A 20,070-nucleotide genomic window follows, 5' to 3' on the forward strand; every position below is an offset into this window, starting at 1 on the left:
CACCTGAGTAGTTGTTTTAACACCAAGAATGTTTTTGTTTTCCCTGAAATATTTAAACATTCTTTTTACCTAATTGTTGATAAAATGTAAAACCCGAACTCCACCAGGGTTATTAACACATTTGCACACACAGTGCATTAAAGTTGATACCTTAGTTTTCAATATTCAACTCTAACAGTGCACTTTTTGGCATTTACTTAATCATATTTAGTGACTTTAACACAATTGTTTCATGTTAGCAGGGTAGGAAACAAAACAATTGTATTAAAGTCACTAAATATGATCAAGTAAATGCCAGAAAGAGTTGTATTATTTGTCAGTGTGAATGACACCATTGTATCTCTTATGCAGCCCTTTAAGTAATGCCCAAGCTGCATCAGTGGTTGACCTCTTCTCATCCGTGGACGCCCAGTTCCACCCCTTGAGCTCGCGTTTCCACGTACTGACTGAGCCTATTCCAAAATAGACAGTACCTCACCCTCCCACCCGCCTGTCCTGCCTGCTCTGTCTGTCTCCCCCCTCTCTCTCGCTCTCTCTCTCCCCCTGCGCCGCGCAGATCCCCCAGTGCGTCCCCTCGCCAGGAGTGCGCACTTCAGGACAGAGGATCGCAGGATACTGAAATAATTCAAACATAATCCATAGAGAAGAAGAAGAGGAGGGGGCAACACAATAGAAAGAAGTTGTCAAGGGAAGAGGGGTCTCCCCAAAACCTAAGGTGAGCTGATTCTGCTCAGATAGGCGCGTCTGTGTTTGCTGCATTGGCGTTAGATGTGTGCTGGCTTACTTCTAACGCATGGAGACTAGAAGACTCCGCACCTTGCTGCTAAATCTTCTATGGCAAAGTGCTGGAACATCAAACAGCCCCTGACTTTCCTCACCTCTCAGAGTTATGTCCTGCTGTTTATGTGTGTTTGCGCAGGGGCCGTTTTAATTTACTGAGAGCTGCAGCGCCACAGGGTCCGCCGCCTGGTTTCTGGGACTATTTGGGACGTTGCAGGCAGGTGGGAGGAGCGGCTCCTGGGTGGGACACATCAGTCCGTCATGTCTATATTAGGAAAGTGGCAGTGTCATTCTTTCGCTCTGTGCCATGCGCAATACGCGCGCGCACAGAGGGCTTTCTCATTAACCTGTGCTAGAAGGACAAAAGCAGTTCAGACTAATGAGTTTTTTTTTATTCACTTGGACAATCATTTAATAGAATATAAAATTACCAGTTTACACACACTTCTTCATTTATATATCGAAAAAAAGGAATTTTATGGTCCACTGATAAACTTGGGGTAGTTAAAAGGAAACCAAAGAGCCTAAAGATAAAAGATTTATTTATTTAATTTTGGTTTTTGCTATGATGAAGCTTAACACGTCCTACTTAAATAATATAAACAGTTCTGGATTATTTCTAAGATTGATTATAAAGTTAAGATTTTTTATTTTAGTGCCTTTAAGTTCAAATTAAACAGATCTAGAATGGAGAAACATACTTTCTTAGTTCCAAAATACTGGTGAAGGTTCTCAGCATTCCAGGTCAGAGTCATTGCAAAAAGTTAAAATACAATCCATTGGACTTTGTTTCCAAGTTTGAAGACTTTTCGCTTCCCCTCCAGGAAGCTTTTCCAATTCAAAATGTCAGAACTAGAACTGAATTCAAAGCTTTTTATGGTAGCCCAAAAACTTGTTTTGGCTTAGAAAACATGCAAATTGAACCAGAAGAACGGTTCCACCCCTGGGGAATCATTTGGGTTCTTTGTTAGCCTGCAGTATTTGAGGGTCTGTTGAGGGAAAACTAATTGATCTGGATGAACTCTCTGTCCTAGGCCCTTCTAATTGTATTGCAGTTTTCCCAATGGCACTCCAACGGACCTATCATCACTCACTGAATGGAGGCAGGCAGGTTAAGAGTTATGGGGAAACTAATCAACAAACTTTAAATTGTTCTGAATTTTATAGTTTAAGTTTCCTGCTGACTGACAGTAATGGCCAATTTATGAAATAAACATAATCTTTCTACAGTTTATAAACTGCGTGATTAAAATACGTTCATTAAAATCATCATCCTCACATATATTTAAATCCTAGCCCAATTAGATCCTATTAGTTTGTTTGCTTTTAAACTGCATTTTCTGCTGCAGAGATTATTCTGAAACTTCTGCTGTTAGCCTTCTTAAAAAGCACTTACCTCATTAGTTTCATAAAGAAAACAATTTTTCCACATGTCGAGAGAGAAGAACTTTGTAAATCATAGCAAGTTACTGTGATAGAGAAAAACGTTCTAAAACTACATCTCCAAGCAAATGGTGTTTCATTTGCTTTATTACTGTTGCTAAGCCAGTTTAAGCCGAATGCAAATTTGACTTTTTGCTCCAAATAAGAACGTCTCCTGATCAAAATTTTTATCATGTAATGTGTCACCCAGTATTAACATATCAGCCTTAGATCTCTGTTGAACACCGTATATGATAAATGAGAAGAACTAACATACAACTTTATTCAAAACACTTATGCAATGTTGTTTATGCTTGATGAAATATAAAAAAAAACTAGTCTGTTTTAATTTTTTTATGCTTAAATATGTTTTAAAATATATAAAAACTTTATTTAAAAAAATACAAGTTCAATTTGCAGATCTAAGAGCCCCAAATGCTTCAGAGGCCGCAGGCTGGAATGTAAATCTCTAGATAATGTAGAGCTTCTAGGAAAGCAGCTAGGGCTTCCTGTACCCTCATCACTCTTGTCAAGTCATGTCTGTCCTGCTATTTGAGGTCATTTCTGAGTCGTATGTTCTACTGTGAAATCATCCAACATCTCACTTTCAGTGGGCCCTCTTCAACATTTTATTCTACAATCTTTAAAACCCATGCATAGACTTTTATTTCTTCAATCTATATTTCTAAGCAGTGGAAAGTTCTTCAAATACCTTAAAACTGTTTAGATAAGAAGTTACCCCAGCAATTTTTATGTTTTCCAAAGAGTTTATTTGGACTTTCACAGCTTGTTGGCACACATTTCCAATCATTAGTATTCTTTAAATTAGTTCTTCATAAATAGATTTTGGTCAGATTCTTCTTATGTGATTACCTCTGGTTTCATTGTATCACAGCTTTAATAAAGAAAAAAAATATTTCAAACTGTTTTTTTTTTTTTTTTTTTTTTACATTAACTTCTGACTTCTGTTATTTTTTATTTTCTGTTAAGTGATGCTCAGGCTACATTTTTCTGTCAGTGGGGTTCACAATTTTTGTCATGTGGGCTAAATATTTAAGGGTCAAAAGAATAAATGTTTAGAAGTATAAAGTAGAGGTAAGGATTGTTTTTGTCTATTGTAAGAAAAATAAGAGAAATGTGTCAATTAAGGAAAAAAAATACTATTATGTTTAACAAATGTTTATAGCTGTAATAGAATGAAGCGTATATTAAGGGGTCCAAGTCTAGTTTTAAGTAAGATTTACTAGGCATTTGTGGTTCTATCTATTGACAAACTAAGAACAATGAATGAAGCATGGCTATTAGAGGGAATACTTTGCGTTATGCTATGCCAACATTTACTGTTATGATAAGAATTTAAATAGACAGCAAATTTGATCCTTCAAAAGCTGCATTTGGGAGCCTCTTTAAATGAGAAAATGGCCCCTGGGCACCACATTGGATACACCTGTCTAAGAGAACTCTCGTCACTCCACCTATTGGTTTCTCTGGAGACGTATTAATATAATTAAAAAAGAAGGGCGAAAAATGTATTAGGAAATGTAAACATGATTTACTTTTTTAACCTTTGTGGAGTTTGAAACTGGAAAGTATAGCTAAAAACAACATATCTGCAGGACCTGGCTGCTACATCACCTTAGATTAATATAAGCCACTTTTTTTTCTTTTTTTTTTTTTAGCAAATCACTCTTTGGGAGTCATTTAGATGATGAATAGCGTATTTGATCTTTGATCAGACTGGGGTTTTCTGTGGTATTTGGTGTATTTCTATTGAAGGCAGTTTAATAAAAATTTCCTATTGTTATAGGTTGTACTGTAACATCAAAATGACCAGAAATCTATTTAATAGCTAGTTAATAGTTTGAATATTTTTTTTATAGCTAAATGAACAAAGGCTCTGAATTAAAGTGGCTTGATGAAATGAAAACTCTGCTGTTGAATAAGCAGCCATAATTCAATGTAAAGCTTGAACAGCTTGAAAAATATTCTGATCAAGACCACTTTAAAAGATTAAAACAAGATGCAGCAGTTTGGAAATAAAGCATAGAGAATAAGAGGTGACTGAAATACTGCTCTTCAATATTTCACGTTCAGATCAAATTCTTTCTCAGTGCGGTCTTGAAGAATATATTCCTGCTTTATCCCCTTATGTGTGATTGCTTTTCATTTTTTTTATGAAACCTAATATTTGCTCAGACATTCTACTATTAATATCTGATTGCAAACATTGTTATACAATATCCCCTGTGTTTTTGGAGGATTAGAGGTCTGCCGCTCTGCAGCCTGCAGTAGCTGCTGTACAGCAAGTCGTCTATCAGCAAGCAGCTAAAAGCTTGAAGGGCTTTTAGGTCATGTAGCTAACGCACAGGGATATTTAAAGCTGCAAGATGTTCCTCAACTAACAGACAGTGTCCACATAAAAATATATAACGGATGAAGAGGGATGAAATTCTTTTTTAAACACTCTCCTTTTAAACACATGACCTTTTTTCATAAAAAAAGTGTTAATAGATTAGTTATTTGAAATGTAAAAAAACCATTTGTATTTAAATCAAATAACTGTACACAGACACTATTGGGTTTATGAGAACATTAGCATTTAATGTTTGTGGAAAAACTAAAACTTAAAAAAACAAACAAATCAAGTTTAATAAAAACACAAAACGAATGGGCTTTGAATAATCTAATCAATATATGATAATTTAGGAAACTCCTAAAACTAAAACAAATTGGGAAAAAAAAATGAGGAAATGTTTTCATGATATTTAAAGCTGCTTGTCATGTCTGTTAAATGTAGAATAATGTTGTTTAGGTTTGATCAGACTGAATATTTTTGGACTAGAGGTGATAAGAATCTAAATTTTTTTTTTATTTCTTCATTTATTATTATTATTATTTATTATTATTATTATTATTATTACATTTTTGGACCAAAGCTGTTTATTGAACATGTTTTCTAAAAGAAAACTTGTCTCAAATCCTACTAATGCCTTACGCCATCTAGTGGAAAATTCAATTACTACAGGTCAAAAGTGCTAGTTTTAGTCCAACATCTTAAAAATATACATGTAAGTCTTGTTACGATAAAAAAAATTTTTCGTGGTCAGAAGAATAAAAATGAAAAAAGGAAAAAACAATAATAGTTACAAGATTTCTATTGATTAAGTTATAGAGGAAATGACTTCATTTACAAAAACAAAAATTGCATGCGTGCATTAGTTTAATGCCTAAAGTGTGCATGTATCTTTTACAAGGCTGTGCATCATTTACTAGTTAGTTAGTGTTCTGTACCACTTTCTAAAACATTCATATCAAATTGTAATTTTTAAATGTAATTTTGACCTAAATATTTTGGAAGAATTAAGTAATTTTAGAATTTAAACAATACATGATATCAACATTATGACACTGCAGTGTTTATATTTGATTAAAATTTTGTAAATAAACTTAATAAACTAATGCTCAGTGACGCAGTGGGAAGCACTGCTGCCTTGCAGAAAGAAGGTTCCAGGTTCGATTCCCAGTCTTTCTGCATGAGTTTTTTTCTGGGTACTCCCGCTTCCTCCCAAAGTCCAAAAACATGACTGTTATGTTAATTGACTGATGGAAAATGGATGGATGGATGAACACCAGAAGAGATGTTATTTTAGACTTTAACAAGGTAAAGCATTCCATGGAAAAGCCTCAAATTAACTGTGTAGCATGCAGGCAGATGTGTCATGGTTTGGCTTCAGAATAAAGCAACCAATTAGGAAGTTATTTTAGTATTTGAACCAGTGGTTCAAATGTATTCTCACAGGGTTAACGATTCAATCAAATCTTGTCTATCACTCTGATTTTTTGTACAAAACTCTGGTAATAGAAGAATTGCATCTGAAAAAAATAGTGATAGTTATAAATATACGGTAGTACAATTTTATGCTTCAATCTCCCCCACATACCTGTGATCCAGTATTTTGGGGTTAATTTAGACTGAATCATGATAACAGCAACTTTACAGCACTCCAGGAGGCAGAATTGACAATAATAGAAAATTCAACAGTGCAAGATTTTCTGCCACAAGACATTATAGCACTGGTTTTGTGAATATTGCAAATTTTTTCATCTTTAATGAGCTTTAGTCCTTCTTTGCCTAATTGTCAACCTAGTCCTCTTCCTTATGTACCATCCTGCTTGTGCTTCTCCCCTAGTCATGAGTCGCAGCATCGTGCGGCAGAGTAAGTTTCGCCACGTCTTCGGGCAGGCTGTCAAAGCTGAGCAGGCTTACGATGACATCCGGGTCTCCAAGGTGACATGGGACAGCTCCTTTTGTGCTGTCAATCCAAAGTTCTTGGCCGTCATTGTGGAGTCCAGCGGAGGAGGAGCGTTTCTTGTCTTACCTCTCTCCAAGGTCAGTAAGAATCAAGCTGATCAAATGTTTCCCATAAATGAAATTTTATTGTTGTAAATCTAATATTTTGTAATACTATAGGGAAATTACAGTTTCACTGTAATTTCTTTTGAAATAATTAGGTTAGATTTTTGTTACCTCCATTATTTTTTTGATGCAATCCCTTCATTTGATGACAATTTCCCATACATAAAAATAAATTCTCATCTCAGATTCTCCAATTCTGAAATTTTGAATTAAATAATGTCAATTAAAAAATGTTTGTAAAAATATCAACATTTTGTTATGAATAACTGATTTGATTCTTAAATGAGCGCAATAATTTCTTATGAAGTAAATAGTATTATCTTTCATATCAATAAATATAGTAGTACTAAGCAGTAAAATGTGGTACATTAGTTACTTACTAAAATTTCAACCTGATGCCACAATGATTACCATTAGATTGTAAGAACATGATCGTGTTCTTGCCCTCTTATCCCCACCTCCCTTATAACCTGATAATAACCTTGAAATAATGTTAATTGTTTGGTAAATCGTGTTTCAAGGTTGAATTAGTGGCAGCATTTGGCTGTAACAGGCTTCAGTCATTTATGACGAAGCATTCAGCAGACAGCTGTGTGAGGTCAAATATTTTTTGTGACCTCCAAATGTTTGAAATACATAGAAAAGTCAATATCTCCTTCCTTAGTGGCGGTCCTAAAAGCTAAAAGCAATGAGAAAGTCGACAAACAGAAAAAAAAAGAAAACAGTTGCAAAAGCTCACCCTTTTTTTTCTATACAATGATAATATTTATAAAAACAAAAGCTGAAATTCTCAGCTCATGTGCAACATCAACACTTGAGAAACAGTGAACATTTTCAATTTAGGACATTAAATTATTATTATTATTCATTCCTGCTTCTACAGTAGTTTCATTCTCAACGTATTTAAAGGATAAATCCTATAAAGCTTTTGTGTTATGATTAAAAATAATAATAATAATAAAAAAAATAAAATTATATACATATTACCAGAGTCAGACTAATTAACCAGCCTATTTGGCTTTCTTTGAACTTGCAAAACAGCAAAAAGATACAATACTAATTTACAATTAAACAAATGCTTAAATATTTGTTCTATAATATTAGTATAATTTTAGTTCACTTTATTATTTTAGCAGCAATATGAACTATTTAGGATTGTCTCCTTTATATAAAAAGAAGTTAGATTATGTTAAAATGTTTTTATTTAATATTGTTGTTATTTTTCTGTATTCTAAGAAGTGGTTATCCTTTCTTAGACTGCTTTAATAATTATAAGTAATTATTTGAGTTATTCTCCGTGCATTCAGCATTAATTCAAGCAGTGAAGAACCTCTGGTATAGGCACTGAGACTTAGCTGTTTAAAAAAAAAAAAGAAAACTTTTTAAAGACTGTGCTAGTATACAATATTTGTTATCTGAGGGCTTACTCATTTCAAGTCTTTTAAAAAATATGATAATTGTTTATAGTAATAAGAAGTGTTTTTTTTTCTTCATAGTAAAGCCTTTTCTGAGTTATGTTGGAAAAAAAGCACAAGATTGATAATAAGTAGCTACTTCTTTTAATCTGTCTTGTTTATTTTAACAATAATATTTCTTAATTGTTTGTAAATGTATTATTTAAAAATGCAAAGTAATATCTAATATTTAAGCAGAAACTGAAAAGTCATGTTGAGTAGTTGTGCTATTTATAACACCGGACTGCTCTTCATCCTCCCTAACTCCTCTCTGGGTCCCCAACAGGCAACAAGAAAAACTCCCCTTTCAACGGCCTGTCATTGGATCTATAAATACACCTCGCTTAGCATGTGTCTGTGTGGAGGGGGAGATGTTTCTAATGCTGATACACATGTTTGCATGATAAGAGCCAGTCATTTTTGCTTTTCTTTTTTCCTATTTGATCTATTTATGCTGCTATGTGTTTGCAGACTTCCTAAAAGTATTTTATATATTACCATGGTCACAATCATGCTGTTTACCCAGCAACTTGCTCAGACCCAAAATAATATAATTTTCCCATTGCTGGTGAACAAACTGCAACTTGTTAGCAAGCTAAAATAAGAGAGCAGTAGGTGCAAAAAAAGACGCATTGATATGGAAGTAAAAGTCTAAAATAGTGAAGAGTTAAAAAATAAACACATGAAATATTATCCTGTAAAGTGTTTTAACAATATAAACATTGTGCACCTGGAGAATAAATAACCAATATACAGCTATGGACATTTTTACAGTAATGCATATTTGAAAATAGCAGCAACATGAGAGATATGCAAAATGACAGCAGCATGTTATTTAACTGACTAAGAAACTGTGCAAAAATCAGCATGAATGTAACAACTTATTGAGGTTATTTGGAAAAGTGATGGTTATAAAGTCTTACAGCAGCTTGGATGAAGGATCTGTGATAACGTTCCCTGGTGCATTTAGGGTGCAGTCTGTCACTGATGGAGGTTCAGCAAAATGTCTTTAAATCTTATCAAAAAATAAGATAGGCCATGTATTGTGTTGCTAATATTCCTATTATTTATCTGGATGGCATGAATGTATAAGGAAAACATGGGATTGCATTAATATTTTTCTATATAAAATGTAGCTCAGTTCAGGTCTTTGTTAAACTCAGATAAAGTATCAGTGCTGTATGGCTACCCTGGGCTGCTCTTTAAGTTATTTTAGTCTGGTTATTACATATCAGTACAAAAAAACAGCCCTTATTTCTTTATTAATCCTAACAGAAACCAATCAGTGAAGTATAAACATTCAAGATGTTAAAATTTATATTTATGAAAGACTTTGTGGTATTTCATAAACCTTTGGAAATTTGAAGATAAGCTGTTTAGCGTTCTTGCTGTTCTAAATAATTTTAAGCAATTGCAATAAATGCTTGGTTGTTTTGATATTGATTCACTGAGCTGGCACAAAAAATAAAGTTTTTTAAATATTTTTTATTTAAGTTGACCTAACCCTGAAGTATGAGGAAGATTCCTAAAACTACACAGTATTTTATAAATTTAAATGGTTGTTATATTAACTCTATGAATTTACCCTTTTTCATTGAAACACAAGTTCATACTTTTGTCATAAGGTCTGACTTAAATTGTGATACAATATATTTATTTCATTTTTAAATGCCAGCCTGACCCAAATTCCTAAACTACTCCTCAGTATTTAGTCAGGTTTTCCAGAGTCCTTCTTATGACCTGATTATTTGACTCAGGTATGTTGAAGCAGAGGCACTTCTAAAAGATGAAGGATATCGGACCCCGAGGACTGACATTAAAGACCTCTGTTTTAGACAGTGAAGGTTAGCAGTGTAGTTCCCTCATTATCAGTAAGTGAAGCACTTTATTTTCACAATCAGATTGCTTTACTTTTTGGGTAAAGGATTTATAGTGAGGTTTTTATGATATTCTTTATTTTTAAAGCATTTAGTTAAAAACAAATAAATCTTTAAGGCTTGACCATGAGCTGGATGACTGAGAATCTTCACAGATATTTGATAAAAAAAATAATAAATGCATGAACTAGTTTAACTTTTTTCTTTGTCTTGCAGACAGGGCGTGTGGATAAGAACTACCCGCTTGTAATTGGCCACTCTGGACCTGTGCTGGATATTGACTGGTGCCCTCATGATGACAACATCCTGGCCAGCTGCTCAGAAGACTGCACTGCAATGGTATTACCATTTCTATTGTCTTATTTTTATTTATTTTTTATTGTGTAGATGTGTTTATGGGTGGCAAATAAGCCGTTACCACACACGTAGGGCACGCAGATTATTCTCTGAAGAGGAAAGATGTTCATTGCAGAGACACACAAGCATGCACTCACACCTTAGTGGGATTTGGAGTCACCAGTTAACCTTACTGTGATGTTATTGGACTATGGGAGAAAACCCACGTATGTACAGGGAGAACATGCAAACTCCATGCAAAGACCCTAAGGCTACACATTTGACTTTGCCTCTTCTTGTTGTTAGGCAACAGTGGTACAAACCGCTCCACCGTGCAGCATGACTATTCTTGATATTATTGTTAAATATTATCCTATATTTATTAAGTCTGCACACCTAAAATTATAGAATAAAATCATAGTTGAAATATTTAATAAATGAGCTGCATTGATATATCTGCTTGCAAAGCTTTCTAGCTGGATTTGTTTTATGCTTTATATAAAGATTTATTTCAACAATTTTTAATGTACAGCTCAATGGAATCTAAAAAAATATATTTATTTTTGTTACAAATCCTTACAAATGCAACAGATTATTTCCTTGTTTCTTCGGTTATTTGTTTAACTTTGATCAATTTGGCTTTGGTTTTCTGTTATGAACAATAGCTGAGGAATATGTTAAAAATGTCATAATGTTAGGTCTTTACTTTGCTTTATAGTATCTAAAGTCATAGTGCATATACTAATAGTCCTACTTCATCTTTTTGCTCATTTAAACGGACTGCTAGCTTAGAGCTTTATTGTAGTCCACTTTAAAATTATGATTTAAGTTTTATCTGGTTGACAAATTCCATGATGGTCATGTACATGATTTACTTGTGTTACTTGTGGTGAAATCCAATCGGCTAAGAAGATTTCAGGCATGTCTCAAATATATATAAAACATGGGTGACTTTAAATTTGTTTTTCTTAAGATTCAGACAAGACAGAAGTTCTACTTTTTGGACAAGAGTGTGAGAGTTTGAATAAGAAACTTTTTTACTTAGTCAAATCAACTTTAGCACTTCAAAGAAATTATGTGTTACAGTAAAAAATAATAATGTAGAGTTTAATAGAAATTAGATATTTCCTTTTTACTTTGTGTAATGTATTTTTTAATATAACCTAAAACATGCATTAAGTGCTGTCTTTACTATTGGGAAGTCCACAAAATGCATCTGAGACCAGACTCCCTTTCGAAAATGTTATACTGTAGCAAGAGTTCTGATGAAAAGTAAAAAAAAAAATCTGTTTCTCCTTTTAAGCTTCACTAAGCCAAAAATTTACGAGATAAACTAATTTCATGACATTGTGTCTGGGTTAAGTCCTCCTTTAACAAACTAAATGCCTAATGTTTAAACAGGACAAACCTGAAGCATTCTGAGTAAATATGTAAACAGGCACCTGATGTGACTTAGCTGTGTTTGATTTCAGACATTTTAAGTGGGAATAAATGGGAGGCATGTCCCAATTTTACACTCAAATTACAGCAATTGCATTTTAAAATATATATATATTTTACTTTATTTCTACTTAATTTATATAACTTGAAAAGTAATGTTCCCATATGAAGCTGGGTGTCGTGTTTATGAGTGATGGTAGGATGTCGTGGAAGATGGCTTTAAGAGATTCATCTGCAGTTCTGCGCTCCCTTTCCCAACCTGCCTTGATGAAGAAATAGTTGTCAGAAAACACAGCTCCTGATTTACTGGTCGGTCTACATTCCCTCTCCTTTGGTCATTACATATGGTTTAAACAAAACAAAAAAAAAAAATCACAAAGACAACTGTCTGAACCTTTCTGGAATCAGGTCACTCATTTCAGAGTGACCTGATTTAGCCTCAGAGATGCGATAAGAAGCTGTGTGATCTGATGGAATTTTGAAAAAGATCTGTTGATCTAATTGGGATGCTTCTTGGATCCTTTGGAGGCACGTCTCATCAGGAGGAAACCCCATATTTCTCCCCTAAAAAAAATCTTCAACAAATGTAAAACTGATTTTCGGTTTTTATGATAATCTAGTATTAGCCATAACAGAGATAATTTTCTTTTTTATTATACTGCTAATGCCATTGGAGATTAACAAAATATTCTCAAACTGGAATTTATTGAACAGTATTCCCCAATTGAGGATGTATTTTATCACGAGACTCTAAAATACATGTTATTCTTTAATTTCCTAATTTTTTAAGATTAAATATTCTGGCATATAAAACACATGGAGTGTTGTGCATTATGGCATCTAGTATGTGAGTCAGCTGTAACATTTTTAGCTGAACAATCAAAGCCTGTTTCAACATTTGTGCATTGGAGCACCTGTCACTGATACGCCCACTTGTTCATGTCAATGTTGGCAGGAATCTGCATGATGTAATGACTGGATTGCTGTTTTTTTTTTTTTTGGGGGGGGGGTAGCAGCTGCACCAACACTGCTTAGATATGTGTATGGGGTGTGTGTGTGTGTGTGTGGGTGTGAATTTGTACTGTAGATGGTCTTTGTTTATATCAAACAGCACACAGTCAGATGCAGCTGTCTCCAGAGTGGATTTACAGAAAGGCCAAAACTCTGAAGTCATTCTCTTTATTTTACAGTCAGGTCATTGTACCAGCTGGAAAGGCTCTGTAGAGAGAGTTAATGTGCGAGTGATGCTTTGCTTCTGTGTAGAAACACTGCATGTTTATATTTATTACTGAGAGTATAATCAAGTTGTTCGGTCCTCTCCTGGAGCCTGTATGCAAAGCAGGATTATCGAGGTAACTTTAGCTTCTTACTGGGATTCTCTAATTCATAAAGCTGGTTCACTTTTTTTATCACAAAGGCCACTTATGCTGTAAAACCCTAACCTGCTTTGGGGCAGATTTCCATTGTAAAGTGCAACAAAGTGAAATCATTTTTAAAGAAAAACAAAAAAGTTAAAACGTTGGTGCATTCGCACTTTAAACCTGATAACTTTTGACCTGTTTGGAAAAGCATTTGGAAACCAGAGATGAAGTGAAAAGAGCTCCTAAAACAACAGAGCATTTGCACAGAGTTTACATTTGAAACCCTCTCTGATGTCCAAGAGCAGACAACTATTAAATACTATGAACTTTGATTAAATGTTGGTAACATTGATATTTAAGTCTGTGCAGTGTTAACAGATTACTCTACATGTTTTAATTACTGATTACTTAACTCCACCTGTTTCACACAAAAGGGCTTACTACATTCATTCACAGTCTGTTCCTATTGTACACTAGTACTTGGTTGGGAAATAATAAAATCTTTCTTTCATGTAATGAATAACTTTCTGAATAGGCTAAACAAAAGAAGAAAATTCCTTAAACAGAGTTAGACAAATGTGACTCATTTGAAGTCGTTAAACGTCCTGCTGCACCTGTTTTGATTGACGCTTATAGTACACATGAACATGATGGACTTGATTTGTGCAGCTGTCATCTTAGAGATGAAGTCAATGTTTTAATTTATAGTTACAAACATGGTAAATCTGCCAATAATGGTCCATCCAGCTGATGGAATAGATCATATAAGGAGACATAAAGTATCTATGAAACTAGCTCCAGATAATTGGCAGGACAATTTACTAAATTAAGTTTTTAAAACAAAGGGTCTATCATGTAAACATACTAAATTATAAATACTAGATCAATATCTCATAATTATGAGATTTTTTTGCTTTGGTAAATGCAATACGCTTCTGTACTTGGTTGAGTCATTAATTTCATAAGATTAAATGTATAAAGTTAAAGACAGGGTAGGGTTAAACTGCTCCCTGTAGTCTGAAGGCCTGTGTAACTATCAAATGAATAAATAATTTGTTTAATAATTCTTTAGAATAAAACAGAAATAACCTTTTATTATCCCACAGTGCAGAAAGTTAGATGTACCAGCAGGAAAATGAAACATGTAGATGCACACAGGTGTAAAAAAAAACAAACAAGACCAAGGGACTAGTAAAGGCAAGTTTGCAACATAAGAAAAATACTGTAAAGTTATTTAAAAAACAAAAGAATGAATGGAATATTATGTTAAGTAAAAATGGGATATCATGTAAATCTAATAGTTAAATGTGTAACTAATTTACAGAGTAAAAAGATTATACAATTCAATTAGTATGTAGTTTTCCTGTTAACATTCTAAATAGATTATATGATAATTTATTCATTGAATTATTCATCTCTTATTTCCTGTGTTGTAAAAATTTAAAACTAATGATAAAGCTGTATTTTGAAGATTTAACACTTTAATTTTCAACACTTTAAAGATTTATTGCAGCATTGACTTAGCAGATAATAACCAACTAGTTTCTTTGTTCTTCAGGTCTGGCAGATCCCAGATCACTCCCTGACCCGCCCCCTTTCTGATCCCGTCGTCGTGTTAGAGGGACACTCCAAACGAGTGGGAATCGTTAGCTGGCATCCCACAGCACGCAACATCCTCCTCACTGCCGGTAGGATCCATAAACACAGACACAGCTTTTTATTAAGTAGCAGTGATGTTAGAAACCAGAGAAAGCTTTCAGAAGATGAATAAACATGTTTCTTTTTTGGCGCTGTCCCTTTCCAGGCAGTGACAACCTGATCATAATTTGGAATGTGGGCACAGGTGAACCTCTCATCTCCATGGACGACCATCCAGATCTAATCTACAGCGTCAGCTGGAACCGGAATGGCAGCCTGTTTTGCACCACCTGTAAGGATCGACGCCTGCGTGTATGTGACCCTCGAAAGAGGGAAGTGGTGGCGGTGAGTGGGTTGCAAGTACTTAGAGATTCATCAAAACATCAATGAGCAAACCAGTCAGGGATAAAGTTGTCTAGAGTTTAAAAAAAAAAATCATATTCAGCTTTCACAGCTGGAAAACACTACAAGACAACCAGTCCCATTGTAGGAGTGAAACATACACAAAACGAATAAAATCAACTAAAGCAAATGGAACTTACAAAAAAAGCAGAGCCTATGTGAAACTGTGTTACTGTTGTAAACAACTGGTTAATCATGTCTTCCCTTAAATGTCAACCCTTTCCCCCATTTTTTTTGCAAACATATCTTCTTTTATTTTCAACTTATATGCTAGATGTTCAACCACCATTATATCCTTTATAATTGACATCCACTGCTGGGAGTATCAAACTTTTGAAAATATGATGCGTAAGATCATCCAAAACTTTAGAGAATCTCATATGTTTGTCTTAATAAAGGAGACACACTTTTCCACAATTGGTCTTTAATTCGTAGTTTTCTTAGTCAATAGTTATCTTCTTCCATCAAAGTCCTAAGGACAGATCAGTCCAGATCAGTCCCTCTAAAAAAAATAACAACATTTAACTATACAAGATGATGTTATATTTTTTCCAGTCTGTAGTAGGTAAGAGAAAAGAGTGTCATTGACTTATGAACTTTAAGAAGAGCTGGACTCTAAGTGAAAGGCCACTTAGAGTCCACTTATCCAGGAAAAAACTTCTGTTGTTTCATCTTTCCTTGTTATTCTAACAGGAACGGCTGGCTCCACATGAGGGCATCCGACCGATGAGAGCCATTTTCATAAGAGACGGAAACATTTTCACAACCGGATTCACTCGGATGAGCCAGAGAGAGCTCGGCCTCTGGGACCCGGTAACAAAACAGAACATTTCAAAAAGTCTTTACCAGGAAGCAAAAAGAAAACAGGCTGATCAAATTGCAAAATAAGGCTGAATGAATTTATTGTTTTTATTCTTACAGACAAACTTTGAAGAGCCTATAGCACTTTTGGAGTTGGACACAAGTAACGGAGTGTTATTACCTTATTATGATGCAGACGCAAACATGGTCTACTTGTGTGGAAAGGTACATGGTTCTTTATTTCAAAATGTCAAATATTGATCCTATTAATCAGCTAATATGGGTTTATTTATTTAGCACTGATTCAACAAAGAGATTATATAAGGAAACTTCAAAGCACAAACAGTCCTTTTGTACCTGTTTAATTAAATCGGTCCAGTTTGTAGAATGGATAAAGTTCAAAGAAAAAATTCTAATTTGATCCTACTGCATTGCATTCAAGTTAAGTTAAGTTAGGTATTTTTGTATATATATGTTTTACAAATAGTCATATTTCTAACTCTAATTAAAGGTATAGTGGAGGATGTTCTTTTTCCGGGTGGATCATCAAAACAAGTGGTCCTCCTAATTGTCAATCATTCTGGTGATATGTTTACGTAATGCCATCCTACATGCTCATCCCCATTTTTACTTACCGGTGGTGAGTCTGGCATAGTGGAGGAATTGCAAATCTTTTGGAAAGTAAGCTTATATGAGCAATGCAAAAAACAACCTTTAAACAGAGCGTGCACAAGGAGAAATTGGCTCGTGCACGCTCTCGCAATAATAAGCGTTCCCTCTCGGGAGCGGGTACAGGGTTGTGCATGTGTATTTTATTTAAAGTGGAGAGGGCGGGTCTTTTCCAAAACTCATGAAAATCCTCCATTGACCTTTAAGGCAGTGAGCTGTTTTGGTCAGAACGTTCCATCTGTTGGTTTTTTACTCTCGCAGGGGGACAGCAGTATCCGTTACTTCGAGATCACAGAGGAGTCGCCATATGTCCATTACCTCAACACCTTCAGCAGTAAGGAGCCCCAAAGAGGGATGGGCTTCATGCCTAAGAGAGGAGTGGATGTTACCAAATGTGAGATTGCACGGTAAGATACTGCAGGTGCAGCACTACTCCAATAAGTGCTTTAGTAAAGTGCTCTGTGATTTCTTTTTAGTATTTTCGCCTCTCTATTCTCACAGTAAATGTTATGCTACTCACAGGTTATTTTAATCATTCCGAAATCATTATAACTTTTTATAGTGTAACACCATTACATCATCCAGTAATGCTAATCTCTGTACGTAATTTATGACCATTGTTTATTTAGAAATCATGTGTAATAAACATATGGCTGATGTATCACTGTTCGTTTGATTCATTGCAACCGTGTATTCTCTTCCAGGTTGTACAAGCTGCTTGATAAAAAGTGTGAGCCCATCACCATGACCGTTCCTAGGAAAGTAAGTGCAGCTGACACTGCTTACAGTGCTAAGCTTTTCGCTAAAAATTGATGGTGGTACAAACTGTGTGTAGAATTGTAGTTTAAATTGTTTATAGAAATATGTGATTTAGAACTTATTTTATATTTATGCAGTAGTAAGAACTGTAATTATTTCACACACTGATTCATCACCACTTTCACAATTTATATAAATCTTCAAATAATCTATATCAACTGGTCTAGGGACTACAGATGAGTTAATTAACATTTCTGGGTATAAACTGCCAAAATGCATCTTTCTTATTTTAAGGTTAATGAAATAATGTACATGGTCTCTGTAGAAAAATAACTATCATCATCATATTATTATTATTTTATTTATATTTATTAATTATACACTTAAAGTTGATTTATCAAAGAGGAATTTTAAATTTGATTTTTTAATCAATTTTTTTTAAAATATTGGACTTCAAAGGTGTGGTTTCAAATCCTATTTCCAAATGGATATTTAAAACCCTCAATTAATACCTTTTTAAGTCACACATTTAAAGAGGTAATTCCTTTTTCCGCTTTTCCTTTTCAATATTGCATTTCTAAGTATCGAAAATAATCGAATCATTGGATCAGGAAATTGATACTGAATCGAATCGCCATGATTTACAGTAGTGTGATTTGGACTGCCACACTTGGTTCACAAAATGGCCACTAAAGGAGTTTAAACTTATTTTCTGTTTTGGGTTCTCATACAGCATTGAAATGTAAAACCTAGATGATTCAGTAATAAAAAAAGTAAGCGAATAAGCTCACAGAGACTGTGGATCTCATATCACTGATCCAAGTAAACGTGATCTTTTCAGAATAGAGACGCATCAAACCTCACCCACATAACTAAAAGATGATAAAACACTTTTATCTCAACATCTCCCTTTTCTCAGTTTAAAAACGGGGTGCATTATATATTGAATTACTTTCACCTTGAATAAAGGACAGCTTGAATCTAACATTTAATATGGATTATATTTCAAATTGCAGGCATGCTCTGTAAAGTAATATGGTTTGGATGGATTAACCCTTTAATGCCTGTGTCTGATTTTTCTTATATGAGGGTGATTTGGAGATTTATAGTACCGGTAGATGCATATTTAGTAAAGAAATGGTCAGAAATCAGTTTCATTTAAAAATACCAAGTGGAACCTTATGACAAGAACCCTAATGTTCTGCATGTGGAAGCCGAATCTGTTGGGCTATCATCTAACTCTAACTCTAAGAAGCGATTCCCAAAGCTATATCCGTGAAACAGGACACAAAAAAAGAGTCAGAAATATAGATCAATCATTCACAGTATTGGTATTGCAATTTGTCAATATGAGTGAATATGTATTATGCCAATATTGTGTTGCTCGAATCTGTATCACATTTAAACAGGAAATTTATAACATACAGCAGCTTTAGGCATGCATATTGAAAGAGCTGCAATTGCTCTGGAGAAACACAATAAAAGTAACCCTGCTCTTCTTCCTGGACTCTCTCTGGTACAGTCCGACCTATTCCAGGATGACTTGTACCCTGACACAGCAGGCCCAGATCCTGCCATGGAGCCCGAAGAGTGGTTGGATGGTCGTGATGAAGACCCCATCCTGATCTCCATGAGGGATGGTTACGTGCCTCCGAAGAGCCGAGAGCTGAAAGTGGCCAAGAAAAACGTGTTGGAATCCAGACCCACCACCAGACGTAGCATGTCCACCTTGGACACCAACAGCTTGCCTGTAAGTTTTGGATCTTTTCTGTTCAGACTTACCATATCTAATGCATTGTCAAAGTATACTGAAATTAAATAAAAACTTGATTAAATTAATTATAATATTTCTGCTTAAATATTAAATGTTGTTAAAATAATTAATATTGTTTATATTAATATTTTTGTTAAAAAAACAACCATTTCCTTATATTTTTGCCTAACATCCCCTTTATTGAACCTTTTTTCTTATTTTTTCTTATTGCACTTTTGCACGACCTCTCTACCCAAAACACCCATCTGTGTTTTAGTTTAGTTTCTCTAGTTGGTCACTACCCTTGACCTTTTTTTCTGTCTTTCTTCATCATTCTCCCCTTTTCATTACTTTACGTTTTCCTTTCTTCCCTCTTTCTGCATCTGTCCTGTTTTTTTGTTATGTTTGTTCCTGCCCAGCCTCAGCTGCTTGAGAGACTCCTGGAGGAGCTTCAGAACCTGAAGGCCACAGTTTTGTCACAGGAGAAGCGGATCTGTGACTTGGAAAATAAGCTTTCCCAGTACACCAATGGCACTGCTTGATGCACATGTGAACACATCCCTTAAAGAACCAGTCTGAATTTTAGAATCACCGTTATCATAGAAATGCGTTTTCACTGCACCGAAAAGAAATGTCCCTTCTGAATATCCATAGCCAGACTGCCTCATTTAAAGGCACACTGTGTAACTTTTGGCCACTAGGGACGCTATACCTGTAACTGCTGGTATTTGCTTCTACCAAACATCTGCCATGGTCCCTAGTTTTCTGACCCACATGCAGAACACACCAAGCAGACAGGAAGGGCAGATTTAAGTTTGTTTATTTAAAAAAAACAAAGACGACACGCAGATTTTCCTTCAGGGCGTCTTGAAACGAAGGGAGCGTGAGGCACACTGCTACAGAGAGCGATAGTTAATGGGAGTATGTGTACGATGAAAATGACAGCATTAAAAAGCTTACA

The 20,070-nt window shown here is 34.7% G+C and overlaps 1 protein-coding gene across 1 annotated transcript; it reads left to right on the top strand.

Annotated features, from left to right (window-relative positions):
* The first annotated feature begins 516 nt into the window (after window positions 1-516).
* Window positions 517-19,732, top strand: LOC107097632 (coronin-6-like). The gene is made up of 11 exons (XM_015394856.1): window positions 517-715; window positions 6,393-6,592; window positions 10,167-10,289; window positions 14,646-14,775; window positions 14,892-15,070; window positions 15,821-15,940; window positions 16,049-16,153; window positions 16,859-17,004; window positions 17,302-17,359; window positions 18,879-19,106; window positions 19,529-19,732. The coding sequence occupies exons 2-11, from the start codon at window positions 6,395-6,397 to the stop codon at window positions 19,649-19,651; spliced, it is 1,410 nt and encodes a 469-aa protein (XP_015250342.1). The 5' UTR covers window positions 517-715; window positions 6,393-6,394; the 3' UTR covers window positions 19,652-19,732.
* The last annotated feature ends 338 nt before the right edge of the window (window positions 19,733-20,070 follow it).

The sequence above is a fragment of the Cyprinodon variegatus genome, unplaced genomic scaffold, assembly GCF_000732505.1.
Source record: "Cyprinodon variegatus isolate N-32 unplaced genomic scaffold, C_variegatus-1.0 Scaffold712, whole genome shotgun sequence".
NCBI lineage: Eukaryota > Metazoa > Chordata > Actinopteri > Cyprinodontiformes > Cyprinodontidae > Cyprinodon > Cyprinodon variegatus.

Coding starts and splice junctions, on each gene's coding strand:
- LOC107097632 (XM_015394856.1), top strand. CDS start 6,395: ATGAGTCGCAGCATCGTGCGGCAGAGTAAGTTTCGCCACGTCTTCGGG. Junction 15,941..16,048: donor AGCTCGGCCTCTGGGACCCG/GTAACAAAACAG, acceptor TTATTCTTACAG/ACAAACTTTGAAGAGCCTAT. Junction 16,154..16,858: donor TGGTCTACTTGTGTGGAAAG/GTACATGGTTCT, acceptor TTACTCTCGCAG/GGGGACAGCAGTATCCGTTA.